At 44.1% G+C, this 20,455-nt stretch overlaps 1 protein-coding gene across 1 annotated transcript in view; it reads left to right on the forward strand.

The window, feature by feature from the left end:
- The window catches only part of LOC144806071 (uncharacterized), a 221,790-nt gene extending 211,749 nt beyond the window's left edge, over positions 1-10,041 (forward strand). Inside the window, exon 2 of the mRNA XM_078672516.1 lies at positions 5,109-10,041. Coding sequence (XP_078528642.1) covers positions 5,109-6,390 — 1,282 coding nt within the window. The 3' untranslated portion in view covers positions 6,391-10,041. The remainder of the gene's footprint in view (positions 1-5,108) is intronic.
- Positions 10,042-20,455: the final 10,414 nt, after the last annotated feature.

Genomic DNA, 20,455 nt, shown 5'->3' on the forward strand with positions numbered 1-20,455 from the left:
CGCAACAGCGAAGGACCCAATACAACATTGAAAGTTGCCAGGCACCTTCTCAAGGGAAGAAAACTGTTTATAAAGCATTACTGCCCCTCATGGCCTAGAATTCCTCCCCTGTGACCTTTCCAGGCTAGTAGTACTGGTCCCAATATCCCAGTCCATCAGACTTACAGGGATTCTTGTTTAGATTCTGTTTTCACTCAGTAAACACCAGTCTCTGCATACCCTACTTATTCCTGCCACTTATTCTCTCACACACCCCTCTGGGTGAAATGGATGAGAACAGCAAAATGATATTTTGGGTGAGGATTCACCCAGTAGCACAGAGTCTTCTCAATGTCTTCCTGCTATCTGCAGGTACCATGAGAGTTGGGCGAGCACTCCTTCAGTGTTATTTGTGTGTGCTTTTCTGCTTTTCTGGGTTCTGAAGTGTGTAGACAGGTCTTACCTCTTCTCTGATAAGGAGGTCTTCATTGCTCCTCTCCTGAGCCCTTCTAGGACCATATAGATTAGAGCACATACTCTGTGTTGCAATCAGGATAAGGATTATCCAGGCAACACTATGTATTCATGGTTTCTACATTGAGCAAGTTTTATAAAAGCTTGTGACGGACACTGTTAGATTTGGGGGTCTCTAGTTGGCACAGGTAGATACTTGTGACAAATAGGGACCCTTGCCTCTAGTTGTGGTAAGGGGGTACACTCCTAAAATAACCCCTGCTCACCCCCTTGGTAGCTTGGCACGAGCAGGTAGGCTTATCTCAGAGGCAGTGTGTACAGCATTTGTGACCACATACAGTAATGAAGTGACAACACTACAGATGGACACCACACAGGTTTTATATCAAACATAAGTATTCTTTTTTTTTTTTACTTTTTTTTTTTCAGCAGAATAAACAATACAGTCCCCCCTCCCCAAGATTGGCATCAGTATAGATAAATACAGGTGTACGCAGTTCACGACTTATCACAATACTATACTTAAAAATTGTAGTTTTAGCTTAGTTAATTTCAGTTCTTACGATGCGTTGCGCTTCCACAACAAACAGTGTTGCACCGATGGAAATGCAGCAAAGTTCCGGTGCAAAGAAATAAAGACGTGAAGATCTTCCAGATGCGGCACACTTCTCCGATGATGCGAGAAGTCTCGGTTCGATGCGTCAGCTGCAGCAGCGACACCCATGTTCAGCGATGCTCCGACGTTGCGAGAGGCTTCCGCACAATGCGACCACTACAGCGGTGACATCCAAGATGCGATGGCAGCAGCTCCGACGGCGGTGCGCTTTTCCGTGGATGCAAGGCGCTTTTCTCGATGCGGTGCAATACGACAGCTACAGCGCCGACATTCATGATGCGACGGCAGCAGCAGCCACGGCGACACGCTTCTTCCTCGTTGCGAGGCACTTCTCTCAATGCGGTACGACAGCTACAGCACCGACATTCACGATGCGACGGCAGCAGCAGCGACGGCGACACGCTTCCTCTTCTTTGGGAGATGCTTCTTTTGATGCGGTACAATGCGACAGCTACAGCGCCGACATTCAAGATGCGTCTGCAGCAGCGACGGCGATACACTTCTTCCTCGTTGAGTCGCACTTCCAGCTCCTTGTGACACGCAGTCCCTCGGAAGGCCCCAAAACCGCAGCAGGCACTTCCAAAGAACTCTGGGGAGCTGGGGGTTGAAGTCTGTTGTCCCTGAGACTTCAGCAGGAGGCAAGCTCTGTTCCAAGCCCTTGGAGATCCTTCACAAGATGAAAATAAAGCACCCAACGTTCTTTCTCCTTTCTTTGGCAGTCAGGCAACCACTGCAGGCCAATCCCCCAAGCAGCACTTCAGCTTAGGGATAGTCTCTCCTCAGTTTCCTCTCCTCAGCAAAGGTTTCTTCTTGTAGTTCAAAAGTGATCTATTCTTGGGATCAGGGTCCCAATATTCATACCCCAAAATCCTTTGTCCTCTGAGGGCAGAGGGGCCTTTGCCCAGTCCAAACCAGTCATGGAGTACTCTGTTTACATGACTCCTTCTTTCCTTTCACATTGCAGAACAGAAACATCAGACGCCCCACAGGAAGTGGAGCCAGCATTGTGGAGGGAAAGCAAAACCCTGGAGCACTTTGTTGACATGATTTCTTCTCTCCTTTCACAGTGCAGGGCAGAGACATCAGACGCAACACAGGGGGTGGAGCCAGCCCTGTGGGGGGCAGGCACAGTCCTATTCAGGTCCCAGGTGCAACTCCTCCCTCCCATCTAGATGCAGATCTCTCTGTTCACCACTGGGCGGACTCACCCTGTCTCCTGGAATCCCCAGACCTGTCACTCACAAACTCCAGGCAAGGAATACACAACCTAGCAGAGGCAGGCTTGGAAGGTTAGACAAGAAAATACCTACTTTCTAAAAGTGGTATTTTCAAACACAGAATGTTAAAACCAACTTCACTAAAAGATGTATTTTATCATTTTGAGTTCAGGCATACTAAACTCAAATTTCTACCATGTTCTCTGTGTCAGCAGGATTATACGATGTAAAAATCTAACTGCCCACTCTGGCCTATGGAGAACAGGAAGCCTTGCAATAGTGAAAAACAAAAATAGCTGTAATTCCCTATTAGGACAAGCCACACACACACACACACCAGGGCATGTCCTACCTTATACTTACAATGCACCCTGCCCTTGGGCCTACCATAGGGGTGTCTGATATGAAGAAAAGGGAAGGTTTAGGGACTGTCAAGTGGGTGCACTTGCCCAGTCAGCATGACAGTGCCAGACTGCACATAGGCTCTGCAATGGCAGACCTGAGACACATTTTACCAGGCTGCTTCTGTGGGTGGCACAACCAGTGCTGCAAGCCCACTAGCAACATTTGGATTTACACGCCCTGGGCGCACTCAATGCACTGTACTAGGGTCTGACAAGTAAACCAAATCAGCCAATCATGGAGTCAATAATCCATACATCAATTATAATAGGGAGAGCCTATGCACTTTAGCACTGATCAGCAGTGGTAAGGTGCTCAGAGTCATGAAACAGCCAAAAACAGGTCAGAGAAAGTACAGGAGGAAGGCAAAAAGTTCAGAGGTGACCCTGCAAAAAGGGCCAAGTCCAGCTCACACCATCCCAGGCACCTTCGTGGTGTTTTGGGGGACCCATAGTTCCACAGCGTACAGTTAATTAGCTCCCCAGTCTGCCATGTCTTGTTGGGACACATGAAGGGGAGTTGCTAGGGCAATGAATCCTCCAAAGGGGGCATGTATCGTCCACTTGGGCCAATAAAATCTTGTATATCCATGTTTTCTGAAGTAGCTAAGAGGCGCCTTGTTAAACAGAATGTCAAAGTAAACATATTTAAAGTAACATATTGAATGTAGAGTTCACTTGGTTAATTTATCCTTCACAGTTCTCTCTATTATGGTTCAATCCAAGATGTAGGTATTGATGGCTCTGGGAAGCCTGTGCTTGATGCTCAACCAACTGCTCTCAGAAAGCGCCATCATTTAAGTATGTTGACTTTCTTTATGAGGATGAAACCACAAACACAAATTGTGCAACCTGGTTTTTTATCCTATGTTGTGAATGCTATTGTTTGTTCACTCTTGACATGTAGTTGTATTTGCATTTTTCAATACAATATTTAACATTGTGTCTTTTTTCCTATAACCATTTCTGGATAATAAAAGATTTAAAGTAGAGGTTTCTTTGGCAACTGACCAAATATTTTTAGTGAAGTGTTTAAATTGCATTAGAGGAATAGTTTACAGTTTTTTTTAACAGTTATTTCGATGCTCATTGTGCGTAACAGATGGCCTATGTGATTATTAATTTCCATTTCCTTTGCATCCAACAGAGAGGAAGCCCATGAATACATATTAATAGATAATGAAGAAACAAATGTAAAAGGCGACTTGCATCAGACATTAACTCGAATGTCCAGGAACTGTATTCAGAAACAGAGCTATGCTTTATGAAATATTTAAAGGTTAAACTCACTCTGAGTAGACACAAACTGCAAGAAAAAGACAAGAACAGTTCTGTAGCTGTATGCCTCTAATATCTCTATGCAAATGCACTGAAATAATTATACAAAATCAAATTAAGACAGTGATACTAGTAAACCATATCCAACGTAGACATTTGTCTAACACCAGCCTAGAATAATAGCAGCCAAACATTTGGATTCATATGGGCACATTACAGCCACCATAGAAAAAGTAAAATATTGCAGAAAGCTTGAATTGTGAACTAGACAATTGAAAGTTGAAGGCAGAAGACATTCTGTTACAGAAAGTATGGAGCAGCATACTACCATGCACTGACTCTGCGGAAGATTTTACTATTTGATTTCAGGTAGGCTGACATGCCTCAATATGAGGACTCGGGCCCCTAGTTATGCACACATCATGAATGTTTCAGGAAATGTAGTGACCATTTAACAGTATTTTTAAAATAAAAAATGAACAACATATGAAATGGCTATTGTTGGCTCTCACATACCTCTGGGGATTCTTCAGCAGTCAGTGGGAGTTTACAAACACATACCCAAAACAAAACACTGACCATGACAAAATCACATATACATGCATTACATATATAAAGCACTTTAGTGCCACATAATCCCTAAAACACTATCAGTGAACACCGAAGAGAGAAATAGTGTACACAATAGAAAATCTTTACATGTGCAGTGATCAAGGGAAATGCTTTTGATCAGCATACCTAACCGACCATCTGGAACTGCAGAAATTGCCAGTACATGCCTTGTTATGAGTGCAAAACAAATTCAAACTTGGAATAACCTGTCACCATGAGAAGAACCATAGACTTGCAGTGACTGAAGGGAAATATTAAAGTATTATCAAGACAGATCTCCCCAGCTAGCTAAGAAAACAAATCAAGTACAATTAATGGGGCACAAGTTTCAGCTGTTCATCAGTTTTTAAGCACCATCAGGGTACTCTCTCAGGAGAAAAAGTATACTTGTACAGTCAATGTAGGACTAACTGCTAAATTGTTGAACATACATACCAGAGAAAAAGTAGTCAAGTGCACTGAATGTGTGATGAGTTATAATAAGTCGTCAGACCTAAGGCATAATCAAAAAACTCGTGTAAGAGTAAAAAGATACACATGCAGTGAATGTGGAAAAAGCTTTAATCAATCATCAAACTTAATGATCCATCAACGAACACATACAGGAGAAAAACCATACAAGTGCTTTGAATGTGGGAAGAGCTTTAACCGATCATCACAACTAACAAGCCACCAACAAACACACACAGGAGACAAAACACACATATGTAGTGAATGTGGAGTGAGATTTAATCATTTATCAAACCTAAAGGTCCATCAGCGAACACACACTGCAGAAAAACCATACAGGTGCAGTGAATGTGGAAAGAGCTTTAGTCAATCATCAACCCTAAAAATTCATCAACGCACTCACACTGGAGAAAAACCTTATATGTGCACCGAATGTGGGAAAAAGTTTAATCGACCTTCACAGCTAAGAATCCATCAGAGAACACACACAGGTGAAAAACCACATGTGTGCACTGAATGTGGAAAAAGGTTTAATCAGTCATCGAGTCTAAAGGTCCATCAGCGAACTCACACAGCCGAAAAACCTTACAGATGTAGTGATTGTGGTAAGAGCTTTATTCACTCATCAAACCTAAGTGTCCACCAGCGAACACACTCAGGAGAAAAACCACATGTATGCAATGAATGTGGAAAGAGGTTTCATCAAGCAACAAACCTAATGATCCATCTGCGACTACATACAGGAGAAAAACCATACTGGTGCTTTGAATGTGGGAAGGGTGTTACCCGATCATCACAACTAACAAGCCACCAAGAAACACACTCAGGAGACAAAACACACGTATGCAGTGACTGTGGAATGAAATTTAATCATTTATCAAACCTAAAGTTCCATCAGCGAACACACATCTCAGAAAAGCCACACAGATGCAATGAATGTGAGAAGAGCTTTAATCACTCATCAAACCTAATAATCCATCAACGCACACACACTGGAGAACGACCGTACATGTGTACCGAATGTGGGGAAAACTTTATCCTATCTTCACATCTAATAATCCATCAGAGAACACACACAGGAGAAAAACCATACAGGTGTAGTGATTGTGGTAAGAGATTTAATCAGTCATCAAACTTAAGGGTCCATCAGCAAACGCACACAGGAGAAAAATCGTATCTATACATTGAATGTGGAAAGCGGTTTTATCAAGCAATTCACCTGAAGGTTCATCAGCGAGCACACATGAAGAACACTTCTCCAGGTGCAGTAAATATGGCATCACCTTTGGCAGTTCATCAGGCCTTTGAGTCCATCAGTGAACACACACAGGAGGAAAACCGTTTTAATTCAATGCACGTGTGATCAGTTTAATCATTTGTCAGTACTAAAGAGCAATCTGCAAACCGATAACTGTCCCATCAAAAGTGCATTGGGGAACACAGAGAAAACTTCAAGTGTGGTGAAATATGATGTGTTTTTGTCAGCCACTAGGCACCTTGATCAGACTTGCACAGAAAAACCATACCAGTGCAACAAATGTTGGAACACCTTTGTCTGTTCTCAAAGCGCACAAACCTATAAGAGTTGTGAATGTGATATAAGTTTCAGCCTCGTTTGAGAGTCTAAGAAGGTACAATCTAACCCATGCATGAGAAAAAACACATATGATGGGATTGGGGACAGAGGTTTAATTGATCATTATGCTCAAGGATCCATCAGTGCACACGTATGCAGTAAGCATGGGATTAGTTTCAGTCGGGCATCAATTCATGATATTTCTAGACCACCTATAATTTGTCACCTGTAAATTTTACAACTAAACCACTGGTCCATGATGGAAACCAGTATTGTTCCATAGTCAACAGTACGTATGCCAGCCTATGAATAATGTACTCCTTTTTTTTCACAGTGTTTTAGTAGAAAATGCCTGTGCCTCTGAGGCTTCCTGCGAAGTTTGAAATGCATTTTCACAGAATTCGAAGCTTTGATTGGTGAACAATCTGCCATCAATTGACTTTGTCATTGTTTTTCCTCTTCATGCCGATCAGGCTAAATCATAAAAAAATTAGTAGGGATAGCTTTTAGGAGCACGAAAGGATTTGACATTTCTAGAGTTCTCCAGTGTTATGTCCTCTACTACAGATTTGAGAGAAATGGGTGATTATAATACAAGATGGGGCACCTGGGTTACTCGAAAGTCACCGAATGGGCTTTTGCTATGGTCAAATCAAATACAACCCAGACTTATCTGATATAAGTGGCTCTTGAATAGATTCCAAGGAAAGTCTGTATAGAAGTAGCCCCTCTGTGCCTTCAGGAATCCCCACAAATCCTAAAATTGAACTTTTGAACCAGTTTTCAAGGTCCTCAATTATTCTCTGATGTTTCTATAGGACTGTGTTTTATTCATGTTTCCAAAACAAGCAGGTAGTGTGCAGTTGGAGACCAGTGTGGAATTAATACACTTTAGAGCTCACAGTGCTCTTATTAAGAAGTGCACCCACCGTTCACTTGAGAAAATTAGTAGTGCAGTACAAGACCCCAACATGAAGCACAAGTTCTGTTCTACACCCAACTTGGAGTCAGTAACTGCACTGCATGAAAAACCTATGCACCTGGAGTGTATAGAGGAAACATTTGAACCAGCAAACATTAAGATCAGCTATGAACACACAGAAGATCCCTCATAAACCTATAACATTCTCATCCTTGTTAGTTCCATAATAGCAGTGAGAGTACACTGTTCTAGGCAACATACATCACAAGAATATATCAGTTGCATGTAAAAAGAACCAGTCTTTGCTGCTTGCCCTGCAGAAAAGGATCCCACTAAGAATATGTGACTCAAAAATGAAGTTCATACCCATAAGCCTCCCTTCGTGCAAATAAATTGTCAAGATTAACTCAAATAGAACCACACATGATCTAATGTTTAAATTGAGCACAAGTCTTATCTTCAGGAAGGCATATGATGATGGTGTTGGTGGTGCAGGAGGGATGAGGTAGCACAATGATGCAGTTGTAAGAATCAAATACAAATCAAACCGGCACACACTCGTAAAGAATATATTAAATTGCCATCTATAACTAGACAAAGTAGTACCATGGGTCCTTGTTACAGCCTTCCTGGGTGAGAGAAATGATGGCCCAGATAGAGAGAAATTGCTTTACTCAGCACACCTGGTTTGGTACCTTATTTGTCATTTGCTGAACGTCATTCTGTAGCACAATATGATAAAATATTTTCCTTTGGGAGCCCGAGATATGTCTCAAAATATTTTTTTCCCCATCAAGGCTTATTTCATTAATGGCTGCAGCAGATGGTCATCTGCAAGGGTTGTTTACTATGACACACTCATTCCTACTTCTCCAGTTGCTCTCCATGGCAGCCTTCTACCAGTTGCAGCAAACTTATGTATGCTGGACTATCCACTCACAGTGGGTATGTAGAGTGCTTATTTGTAACATTGTCACTCAATAGGTCCTTCATAACGCTAGCCAGTGAGACTGGGGCATTATCCGTCTCTACTTCTAGAATTTGCTCAAGGGTTTTTGTAAGTCTTTGTAGTCTTGTAGATCACACATGTTCTTTTGTTGCATTATGAAGAAGAGAACTGGTACTTCCAACTCTCTGTGTCATGTAAGAGAAAATGGGTGCACAGGATTGGTTGCTGTGGGAACCTAAGTGTTAAGTCAAGAACTCTTGGTATGAGGCAGGAAACATAAAATACCAAATCAAAGCTTCCAACGTCTCTTTCTAACACTCAGGAAACATGCTATGACTGCCTATGGCTGTCTTGCTTAGAGTTGGCATAAGATGCTATAATGGGCACATTGCTGTGCTTTAGACACCAGTATGATCTTAATGCAGTAGCATTGTTTCTACACAGAAGGATACCACAGAACAATCTGCAAATGTTTTAATATTTGCTGAATTAGGACGAGGGTACCCATTTGCATTCTTTGTGTAGTTTTACATGTATATTTTGTGTTCTTTTGATTAATACAGTATAGTTGGAAGGATAAGCTTGTTGTAGATATGGCTATGATTAATATGCTTTTATTTTCTGTTGAGATTAGCAGCCATATTTACATGTCCGCTGATACAATTTTAAAATAATGATAGCTGTATAGAAGACCATGTATCTTTAAAAATATTATGAAATCTATGACCTAGTAAAATAAACAAAACAGTACCAAAAATGAATTTTGAAGAAGGAACCAGTATGAATATGTATCCGAGTAGTTGAACAGTTCCTTCTCTTGTTTTCTCTTGCGTGCTTTATTGTTTTGTATTTTATACTTCTCTAAAAGTGTAATGATATGTCTTAAACAACAGTATACATTTTGCTACTATACATTATAATGCATAGAATGTCTGTGGACTTGATAGAATGACATACTGTTTTGTAATGCAGTGGCTCATCCTAGCAGGACAAGAAGCAAGTGTTGCATTGATTGTTGAGCCTATATAGGACAGAGTACACTATGTTTATGATATATTGTGTCATATTCTAAGTACACAACATAATAGATAGTCATGGAAGCTCATCTCTTGCCTGGTGGGGCAGATGTGAGGTGAGGGGGGCGGGATGTGGTATCTCCTGTTGATGTATTGTTTCATTCTTGGAGCAAAACTTGCAGTAAGAGGTCATGAAGGCCATATATCACGTGACACAAGGCATGGACTGTTTGTTATAATTGCTTTATTCCTGCAAAAGGGTACCCAACAAGTGGTCGTGGAAGCACTCTTTCAGACAAGTTATTTGGGACATGTGTGAGTCAAGTGCCGTTAGGCAATCCATGCATGAAGTACTTTTGCTGTCTTAGGAAATTGGGAATTGAAGCCCCCATAAATGTATATTTGAATATAGTTACTGAACTGAGCATTTATTCTGACGTATAGTCCAAAATATGGCATGGAAATGATGAAAATGAATTCCAAGTATGATTGATTTGAAGTGTTTTTTATAAACCGTTTTTGCTCAAATAAAGTGGGTGGTTTGAAATGCCTCCAGCTGATTATAATTATTTATAATAAATCGCCCCTGAACTGTGGTCTGGCAATTTATTGCAGATCTAGAAATTGAGGGGTCAAAAAAGTGAAAAAGTTTTCAGAAATGTTTTAAAACTACATAGTTTGAGTTGAATTCAATGCTTGATGAGTTTTGAAAAGGACAGAATCTAATCAGTTTGATACTGATACCCAAACATTCCAATGATACACCATACACACAATAAATAGCAACATTTGCTGATATAAATTAAGTTACTGATTAAAAAGTAGAAGTCGTGTTATTTTTAGGCAAATAAATTACAGGATTCTGTCCCTAATAAATTTGAACATTTAAAAAATGACGAGTAAACAAGCAAGGACTAATGAATGAAAACACTTACTTATCTAGTTAATAAAGAAATTTGTCAAAAACTATATACCTCAACTTTAGGGTAATGTCATCAAGCTAAATTGATACTGGTGATGAATTTGATATGAAATGGTATTGTATCTTGAACAAGTTGTGCGTGATCTTGTCCTGTTGACTGTGGAACTACTAGCCAAAGATGTACAATTATTAATAACACAAAAAAGAGTTACAAAAGTCAACTGAAAAACAAAGCCTTGGATGAATTGTTACTTAGGACAATCAACAATTTAAAAAATGCAAATATTAATTAAATCTAGAAAAGTAAATAAATCTAAAAGACAAATGTGTATGATTATAGAAAATAAATTGTATATACATTTTGTGATTAAAAAAACAGAGCTACACTACATGGGAACAGATGTATTAATATCCATGCAAAATTTCCATTCACCGGAAGCTGTAGAAGCTCCTGAATTTCTTATATTTATGAGGCAGAGGCCCTTTTTGCAACTCCCTGTGATCGACAGTAGACATGCATCATTGAATGGCTTGTGGCTGTGTTCACACTGTAAAAATACTGTGTACATATACGTTTAAAAGAGCCACTGCTCCTTAAAGAGACTAGGGCAGTTTTCAAACATAAAAGTTGCAATTCAGTGATGGGCATTAGGGCGAGCATGCAGCAGTCCCCTGCCTGCTCCCCTGTGCTGGCATTCTGTGGTAAATAATTTAATATTACCTTGTCTCAGAATTTCTATATTAGTAAAATACTTTAAATTAAGTAAAGAGAGGAGTCCGTGGTATTCGAGTAAAGAAGGGTTTATTCAATAACTCGAGTTCAGGGAGAGCTCCAGCACCAAGCGGGTACAGGAGTGGTCTGATGCTTTATTCACATAGCAGAGTATTTATACAGTTCAGGCAGTAGGCAAAAAGAAGAAGAAGAAGAAGAAGAAGGAAGTGACGAACAGTAATTTCCAAACAGATGTGTCAAGGTATGGGCGTCTCTTGTGTCTCGTGAGAGTGCATGCAGTGTGTCGAAATGTGCTCCCTTCAGTTGAGGGTCCTTCCTCAGTGTCGAAATGCTCTTTTCAGTTGAAGGCCCTTTCTCAACCGGGGCTTATTTCTGGCTTATAGTCAAGAACAGGAACGGTCTCTTAAAACAGGAACTATCTTGTTGGTTTCTCGGAATTGACAGAGCCACAAGAATATGTGGTCAATGAACAGAGGGGCCAGGTGCAGGGTGTCTTGCCCGTGGGTTTGGAGACAAAATGGATGACACACGAAAAACGAAAAGGGTACTATCTGAATCAAAATGGCGGACAGGCGCAGAAGGGAAACGATGGGGCACAATTCCCAATTTTATTTCCTCATTCCCTCCTTACCCCAGAGTGTACCTGTATCTATATCTCAATTTGCATGAGATTGTCTATGCATTCCTGTAGCATAATTGTCTCGTTTTCTTTCTGCTGGATATGTGGTTTAGGAATGCAGATTGCGGCGCATAGCCCGCACAGGGCAGGGCCACATTGGATGCAAAGGCAGCATCCAGTTATTACCAGTAATATTATGCCTGCTGCTGACAGCAGTTTCCATCCCCAGGATGATATTATTGTCCAAAACCAGTCAGACAATGTCCAAGTGCCAGGTTCTTGATGTAGGCTGGCGGCTATCTTGTGTAATTTTGTTATAGCTGTATATACAGATGGAGAATTATCAGGGATGAAAATACAGCAGCTAGAGCCGATAATTCTACAGGCTCCGCCTCTGTCAGCCAAGATGACGTCAAGGACAAGACGGTTTTGGAGGGCAACCAATCTTATGGCAGACTGTTCCTGGGTCAAGTTCCCCAGGGCAGACGCCGTCTGATTTGCAACAGCCTCCAAGGTCCTTGTCAACTTGCGTATGAGCTTGCTGTTCAGTACAGGGCCGATAAAGAAAAAAAATCCTTTGTTGAAGTCTGTATACTGGTCTAAGGTAGTTTCCGTGTGATCAATCCCTGAGATATCAATCATTCTCTTATGTCTAACATGGGGCACTAGGAGGTCTCGGTGGTAAGTGGATGGGGCCACAAAGACAGGAGGTAGCAGAAATGCTATGTAGCACGTTCCCCCCCCCCCCAGTTCAAGGGCAGCCGCACATAGGCAGTTTGCCCGCAGATGAAATAAGTATGGCGGGATGCTAGAAATGATGATATTCCCCTGTCTTCAAAACTCACAGTGGTATGGCAGTTACTGTGTCCTAATGGGACAGAGCCATTTTTCCGGGTGCACAGGTGCCCTTTTACTGTTGAGACCGAGATAGAAGGGGGCCCAGCATTCTTTTTAGGTTTGGTATTTAATATCCTGTAGGACATGCTCACGTTCCCCTGTTTGTACTCTTCGCTTTCTAGGACCGTACCTGTCGCCTGAGGATCTCCATCCTCATTCGGGTAGCAGACAGCATTGAGGACCTTATTTAAGTCCCCCCAAGGCCACCCATTCTTGCATGACCTATTTCCATCAGGGCAGGAGGTGGGGGTAGTCCTGTCCACTGTTAATAGGGCGAACCAGGCCTCGCAAGTTCCATTGTAAGAAAACGGGAAGGGGAAGAGAGGCATTCCTCCCTCTTTTTTGATGAGGTGGGAGGCGGCCACATATCCAACAGTCTGTGATATTGCTGACCTGATGCGTATAGTGTAGCATCTGTATAAAGGTATTGTTTCGGAGAGCTAGCCTATGAGCTTGTTCATGAGGGGGCAATTCGAGGTATGTGTGTTCTTGGGTGTTGTTAGGTGCAGGAGAGGAATGTGGTGCTGGTGGGAAAGCAATGTGGAGGGCCCAACCAAGGCACGTCATGATTGTCATCAGGAAAAACAGTATGATCAAACATATGATAGGTCCGCTATGCAACTTCTTAACATTCTTCTTTAGGCGCCTCATTTTCTCGTTTTCCCACATAGAGTGTCTGAGTCTACCCCCATGTTCCAACCGCTTCACCACGAGACCTGTGTCCGTGGGCTTAATCAGCCAGAACTCGGGTGGTGGACCTCAGTTTCGATTTATATTCTTATTGTGGGGTCTGTTCCTAGGGCAATGAGGATTGTTCAGTCACAGTGTCACTGGATTTAGCGATCTCGCTGGCAAAAGAGTCTATTCCTCCAAAGTATTTCTTACAATTTCTGCCTTCGATCTTCACCGCAGTCCGCGTAGTCAATTAGGACCAACTTCGGCTCCTTCCACCTGGGCTGGAGGGGATCCGTCCTGTCGAAGTTCCGGACTGAGACCCAGTCCCCGGGTCGGATGGTATGTTCTTCCGGGTTGGTTTTGTCTGGGAAGGCTGCAGCCACCTGTGAACGACAAGAATGGAGTGCAGACATCAAGGAAGTCAGGTAATCGGTCAATATTCTGCTATCTACATCAGTAATAGATTTTGGTCTAGGAACTCCCCACATGTTTGGTGGCCTGCCGAAAACCATCTCGAATGGTGCTAATCCTATTCGGGAGTGTGGTACCATTCGCATATAGAACAGGGCTACTGGTAAGGCAGTCATCCAATCTATGCCCTTTTCTGCTGTAATTTTGGCTAACTTAGTTTTAAGGGTCTGATTGTGTCTTTCTACCAATCCTGCTGCCTGGGGGTGTCTCACGCAATGACATTTCCAAGTGTATCCTAATAGAAGGGAGACATGTTTCATTAGCTCGGAAGAGAAAGGTTGGCCATTGTCTGAATATAGGACTCTTGGCAACCCATATTGTGGGAAGTACTCTCTTACTAAAACCTTAGCAGTCGTTGTGGCGGTATAGTCAGGGACGGGATAGGCTTCAGTCCACCTTGTTAATGTACACACCACCACCAGTACATACTTGTAACCTCTACATCTCGCCATCTGAATATAGTCCATCTGGAGAGCTTCAAATGGATGGTCAGGGGGTTGGAATCCACCCTGCTCCACCTTTGTGCCTTTACCTGGGAGCCCCTTTTGACGGACTTTGTTGCCTGCACCAGGACGCCTGAGGAGCGCGGTGGTCCTGCTGCCTAGCTGACCCTTTTGCCACCACTTCAACCACGACTCGCCGGACCCGCTTCGCGTCGCTTGCTGGGAGGCTGCACCGAGGATTCCAGGAGGAGCGCGGGGACAGGCGAGTGAACCAGCGGGGCTGCGAGCACAGGCAGGGGACTCCAGTGTCCAGGAGCCCCTGCGTGCCCAATCAGCAACACCTGGGCTGCTCTCCCCGCTGGCCACGCCCCCCCGCCAACGGAGCTAAAAGTGGGCTTGCCTTAGAGCCTGTGGGAGCCCCTTTTGACGGACTTTGTTGCCTGCACCAGGACGCCTGAGGAGCGCGGTGGTCCTGCTGCCTAGCTGACCCTTTTGCCACCACTTCAACCACGACTCGCCGGACCCGCTTCGCGGGTCCCGCAGCGCGTCGCTTGCTGGGAGGCTGCACCGAGGATTCCAGGAGGAGCGCGGGGACAGGCGAGTGAACCAGCGGGGCTGCGAGCACAGGCAGGGGACTCCAGTGTCCAGGAGCCCCTGCGTGCCCAATCAGCAACACCTGGGCTGCTCTCCCCGCTGGCCACGCCCCCCCGCCTATCACCCAATGAACATACAGCTGTAAAGTCATAAGGAGTGCAGTATCTCCGCTTCGCGGGAGCGAGCGGGAGCGGGCCGGGAGAAGCCCGGGAGAAGGGCGGGACCGTCCAAGGCCGGAGCAGGCCGGGCTGGGCCTACTCTCTTGGTTGTTCAGACTGCGCAGGTAACCCCAGGAACTATTAATTTGTTATATCCGCTCTGTAAGGCATAACTGACCCTTTCCGAGTAACATCATGCCTTCCCCGGCAAGGGAGAGTACCCCTCAGAAGCCGGGAGGAGTGAAAATTGGGACACTCGAAAACTATTTCTCACGGGCTGTGGGGGAGGCTGACAAAGAGGGAAATTTGTCCCGGCTAAGGGCGGAACGGAGACGATCAGTGGATAACCTGAAAAACACCCCCATGGGAGAACAATCTATGACATTTAGGGAGGAGTTAACACGAATTGAGGATGTTCCACTCCTGTTAAGGGAGTGTACTAACACCTCCCCAGTTGAAATTATGAGCACAGCTCTAGCTATTAGCCCCAGTCCCGCTAGGGGGACTATCGATTTAATCTCACAACCGCTCACAGTTTATAATGATAGGCATCCCAAACCGAAAGCAGTCACCACACAAGTAATTTTGGGACCCCCCCAAAAAAGCGCAGGAGGAGGGCAAAGGGAGCGCAGGGAAGCAGTAAACCCAAGATCTCACACCTGGACTTTGGCAAATCCCTAAAACATCCTGTACCAATAGTGAAACTACCGGCAGAGCTACATCCTAAATCTAATGCTCAGGAAGATACAGTTCCTGCCTTGATCAAAGATACAGGAACTAGTATTGTTAATGTCCCCCACTCTGTTGTGCCGCTGGGAAATCTGGAATTTCTGTTAAGGTCGCTGTTACTCCCGATCAGCGAAAGCATAAAAAAGATTGAGATCAGACTAACCATATTGGAGGCCACACTGGGAAGTCTGAAAACTCACGCTGGCCGACAGGGAAGTGATTTAGAACCTATCACCACCACTGTAGTCCTGCAAGGGTCGAGGCACAGGGTAGAAAACCCAGCTCCACCACAAGCTGTAAAGGGGGTAGTTCCTCAACAACCCTTAATACCTAAACCTGTAACTACCAATCCACTCTTCGCAAATATACCTAACCCCTCTCTTGTACCAGTACCTCCGGCACACCCGGCAGATAATAATATTCCGGACTACCAAAAGAAGCCCCCCGCAAGACCCCGTCGTCCTAACTTACCACCTGAGACTAATGAACTTACTGTAGTCATGGCAGGGGTCCCGCAACTTGATGAAGGAGAAGTTGAGGATTTTTGTGCCCTAAAAACCAGGGTAATTAAGTGGCTAAACAGAAACAGACCCCTCCCGAGACATTTTAATAACGAAATTATAATGGTAAGAAGGGTCCCATGGGTGGGGAGTACTCAGAAATCCATCCCTGGGGACTGTTTATTGGTGAGTTTTAGGGACAAGGGTACGGTGTCGCATATATGTCAAGGGGAAAATATATCAAGGGAATCTACCATCCAAACCCTTCGTGTGTCCTTCTTCTTTCCCATCGCCCCAGGCCCACTCCACCCACTCCCAAATCATGACAGATGGGAGAGGGTTGGAAGAAGGGGGAGACACCAGGCCTTTCATCCTAGGCCACTATTTGGCAGACTAACACCACCTCTCCCTATTTATAACCGGTTTAATTGTCTAAACGGCCTAGAGGGGGTGGATTGACAAACAGAGAAGGCCTCTAAGGAGAACACAGATAAGGGCACTCAAGCAGAAATATCGGAGGTGCAAAGACACATGGCTCTGCAAATTCAAATAGTTGGGGCGGAGGAACTTATGCCCTCTGAAAACAAGGGTATGGCTGTGGATAGTTTGGTGGGAGGAGGCGGGGGGGTTATGCAAGGGGTGTTGCAGGAGATAGGACCAAGGAGTGAGGGGGGTGTAGCATTAGGTGGAGAGGATGTGAGGATTATTTCCTGGAATGTAGCGGGCTTAGCAGGTAAATTTAATAACAAGGAGTGGGTTGATTTTATTAGGAAATTTAATGTCATATGCTTACAGGAGACATGGGCTGTGGTGAATAATTATCATCTCCAGGGCTATAAGTGTTTCTTTGTTCCCGCTCGGAAATCCAGTTCTGGGAGAGCAATGGGTGGTTTAGCTGTTTATGTAGATTTATCCCTCCCAGGTACCTGGTCGTCCCCAGACTGGAATTTGTATGGAATACAGGCAGTTCGGTTTTCTGGTAAGGGGTTGAAATTGTCGGTTTTTAACTTTTATAATAGCGAGATTTTAAATACCCATTCCCCCCTATTGGCTGAACTTGACCAGAGGCTGGGTCAAGAAATTATAGCCCAGGGCAAAGGGCTGTCCCATGGGCTGCTTTTGGCAGGAGACTTTAACTGTCACCTCTGTCCGGCACTGATTCAGGCAAATACAGATTGGACACAATGCCCAATTGAGCAGGGGCCGCATTTCTCACATACGCCGACTGGGTTGGCTCTTGGGTTGCTTCGGCTTAAGTACGACCTAGAGCACACCATTAACATGATAGACCCACAGTCGGATGGCACGCTCCCACCAACCTTTAAGGGTAGGGGCTGTGCATCTTTTATAGATTACATCTTGGTCTCGAGATCATTGATCAATAAACTAATCAGTGTAGGGATAGAGTGGAGCAGTTTTAGCGACCATAACCCGCTCATTTTAACGCTCTTTTACAAGGCGGGCACTGGAATTAAATCTCGTTGTTTAATCGAGGAGAGGGCCACTGATCAAGGCAGGAGATTGAAGTGGTCTAAAATTGATGGGGCACAGTTTTATAAAACTTTGGGCGACAAGGGCCTAGTGGCCATTAATGATTGTTTAGATCTGGAAATACAGGGTTCAAGGGTCTTGGAAGCGTTTGACCACATTGCTAACTTAATTGATGAATTATTGAGGTCTAGTGCGCCCATACGTAACCAGGTAAATTCCCGTTGGTTTGACAGAGATTGCTCTAAGGCACTGAGGGAACTGAAATGCTCCCTCAAGATGAAACCACGGGATCCACAGATTATTAGGGTCAGTAGGGAAAAGTATAAAAAAGAGATCAAAAGGAGGAAACTTGCCCTACAGGCAGAAGCATGGGCAGATCTAAGAGAAGCTGGGGAAAGAAAAGATCTAGCTGGGTTCTGGAGAATCATCAATAAACCAACCTTTTTAGAAAATGATTCTCCGGAGATAGGGGCTAATATTCTTCCGGAGCAATGGGTAACCCACTTTAGGGGTTTATATAATTATGAGTTGGGCACCCATGTGGAACCACCGGTATCCCCAAGACAGGTCCCACCAGTTACATTCTCTCTTAAGGAGATTAGCGCAGGGATGGAGGGTCTAACTAAAAATAAAGCCCCGGGCCCGGATGGAATTCCTCCTGACCTGTTCCTTAGTAATATAGATCTATGGGCTCCTTTGATGACCAGGGTCCTAAATACCGCTATTATCTGTGGGCTTCCACCGTCCTGGTCTAAGGCGATCATTGTACCAATTTTTAAAAAGGGCAATAGGGATGACCCGAAGTGTTACCGGCCCATCTCCCTAATTGACGTATCGGCCAAACTTTTGGGAAGGGCAATCCTGAATAGATTGACCGAATGGTCCGAAGAGAACAACATCTTCTCGGACACCCAGTATGGGTTTAGGACAGGGAGGTCCACTAGTGATCAGTGCCTGAACCTATATATGCTGACTGCCAAGTACACCTTGGCTAGCGATAAACCCATCTATATGGGATTCATGGATTTGGCAGCAGCATTCGATCACGTCAACAGAGGAAAGTTGTGGGAGATGATGTCAGGTATGGGGATAGAGAGTGGCCTAATCACTATACTGAGGGAACTGCATAGTGACACCACGGCAACGGTTAGATTTAACAGGGAGGGTGGACTGTCTGACTCCTTTCCATGTAGGAGTGGAGTCAGACAAGGCTGTATACTTGCCCCTTTTTTGTTCTCCCTTTATATCAATAACCTTGAGCAGTTCCTTCTGGGTCTAAAGGTAGATTGTCCAAGGGTTGGGCCGCGGCATATCCCCGTCCTGCTTTACGCAGATGATGCGGTTTTATTGGCAAGAACACCTCGAGGCCTACAAACACTGATAGAGGGGTTTGCAGAGTTCATGAGTAACCTGGACCTATTTGTCAACCTAGGGAAATCATATGTGCTCCTGGCCGGCAAAAAACCTTCCTCCAAATTTGTTTACAAAATTGGTTCCCACAGTTTGGAGCAGGTTAAGACGTTCTCCTACCTCGGGGTAACTTTTGACGGTGCCCTGCAATTTACCCCCTTGGTAACAGAACGTTGTACGAAAATGATTGCCTCTAACGGGGCGATAGCTGGATATGGAAGGAGGGTGGGCAGATGGAGTCCGGAACAGGTGATGAATCTGTACGGCTCTATAACATGCTCCAAAGTAATCTATGGGGCAGAAGTCTGGGGGTTCGTGAACACAACTAGAATCCAACAGGAAGAAAATAGGTATTTGAAAGCAATCCTGAGGGCGCCACCCAGCACGGCTGGTCTTATAGCCCACAGGGAGCTAGGGAGGCCATATTTGGAAGATTTGTTAAAACTCAGGCCAATAGTGGCCTGGTTAAAAATATGGATAAACCCAGATGCGCATCTAAGCAGAGAAATTCTGTTGGACTGCCTAGGTAGGACCCATTCAATGCGCATCCCCTGGCTCAAATACGTGAAAAATACCCTGGAGGATTTAGGGTTGGGGAATCTTTTCACGAACCCAGCTACTATTTCAGCACAGCACAAGAAGCGAGTAGGGGAACTATTCTTGGAGAGAGAAACCCAAAGGCGAGCTGATGCTGAAGGAGCGAAAAAGACTGTAAGGGCCCATGGTTTGGTAAAAAGTGTGGAGGGCATGGAGCCTTACTTATTTCTTCTACATAATGCACAGGACAGATTTTTAATGTGCCGTCTCAGACTGAACCTGCTCCCCTTCATGTTGGCTATACCTGCCGGGTTTACTTCATCCATCGAGCAGAAGGGTCCCTGCGGCTGCGACAACCGGTCTCCGCAGGATTCCCTTCACTTTGTTTTGCTTTGTCCCTATTTTTCCATGCCTAGGCGTAGATTCCTTGTAAATATTTTAAAAAAAGCCCAACTGGAACACGCCAGGGATGCCCTAGTATTTCTGTTAAAAGCCTCTGACCCCTTAACTTTGTGTAGCATTTTGAACTTCATCAAAGTCGCAATACGTTTAAGAAAGACGAGGGGAGAGGAATGAAATATTGTGACCTGTATTTATATGGCCCTTATGTTGGCATTCTTTTTAGCGTATCAATTATGTACAAGGATCTTAATTAGTATTTAATAATGTTTTATTGTTATCTGTGTATATAAATGTGCTTTTATGGTGTTTTTTAATCACCGAATAAAGATTCTTGAATTGAATTGAATACCTGGGTTGAACTGGTTACAAATCATGCATGTTTTT

The sequence above is a fragment of the Lissotriton helveticus genome, chromosome 1_2 (assembly GCF_964261635.1).
Source record: "Lissotriton helveticus chromosome 1_2, aLisHel1.1, whole genome shotgun sequence".
In the NCBI taxonomy this organism is placed as follows: Eukaryota; Metazoa; Chordata; class Amphibia; order Caudata; family Salamandridae; genus Lissotriton; species Lissotriton helveticus.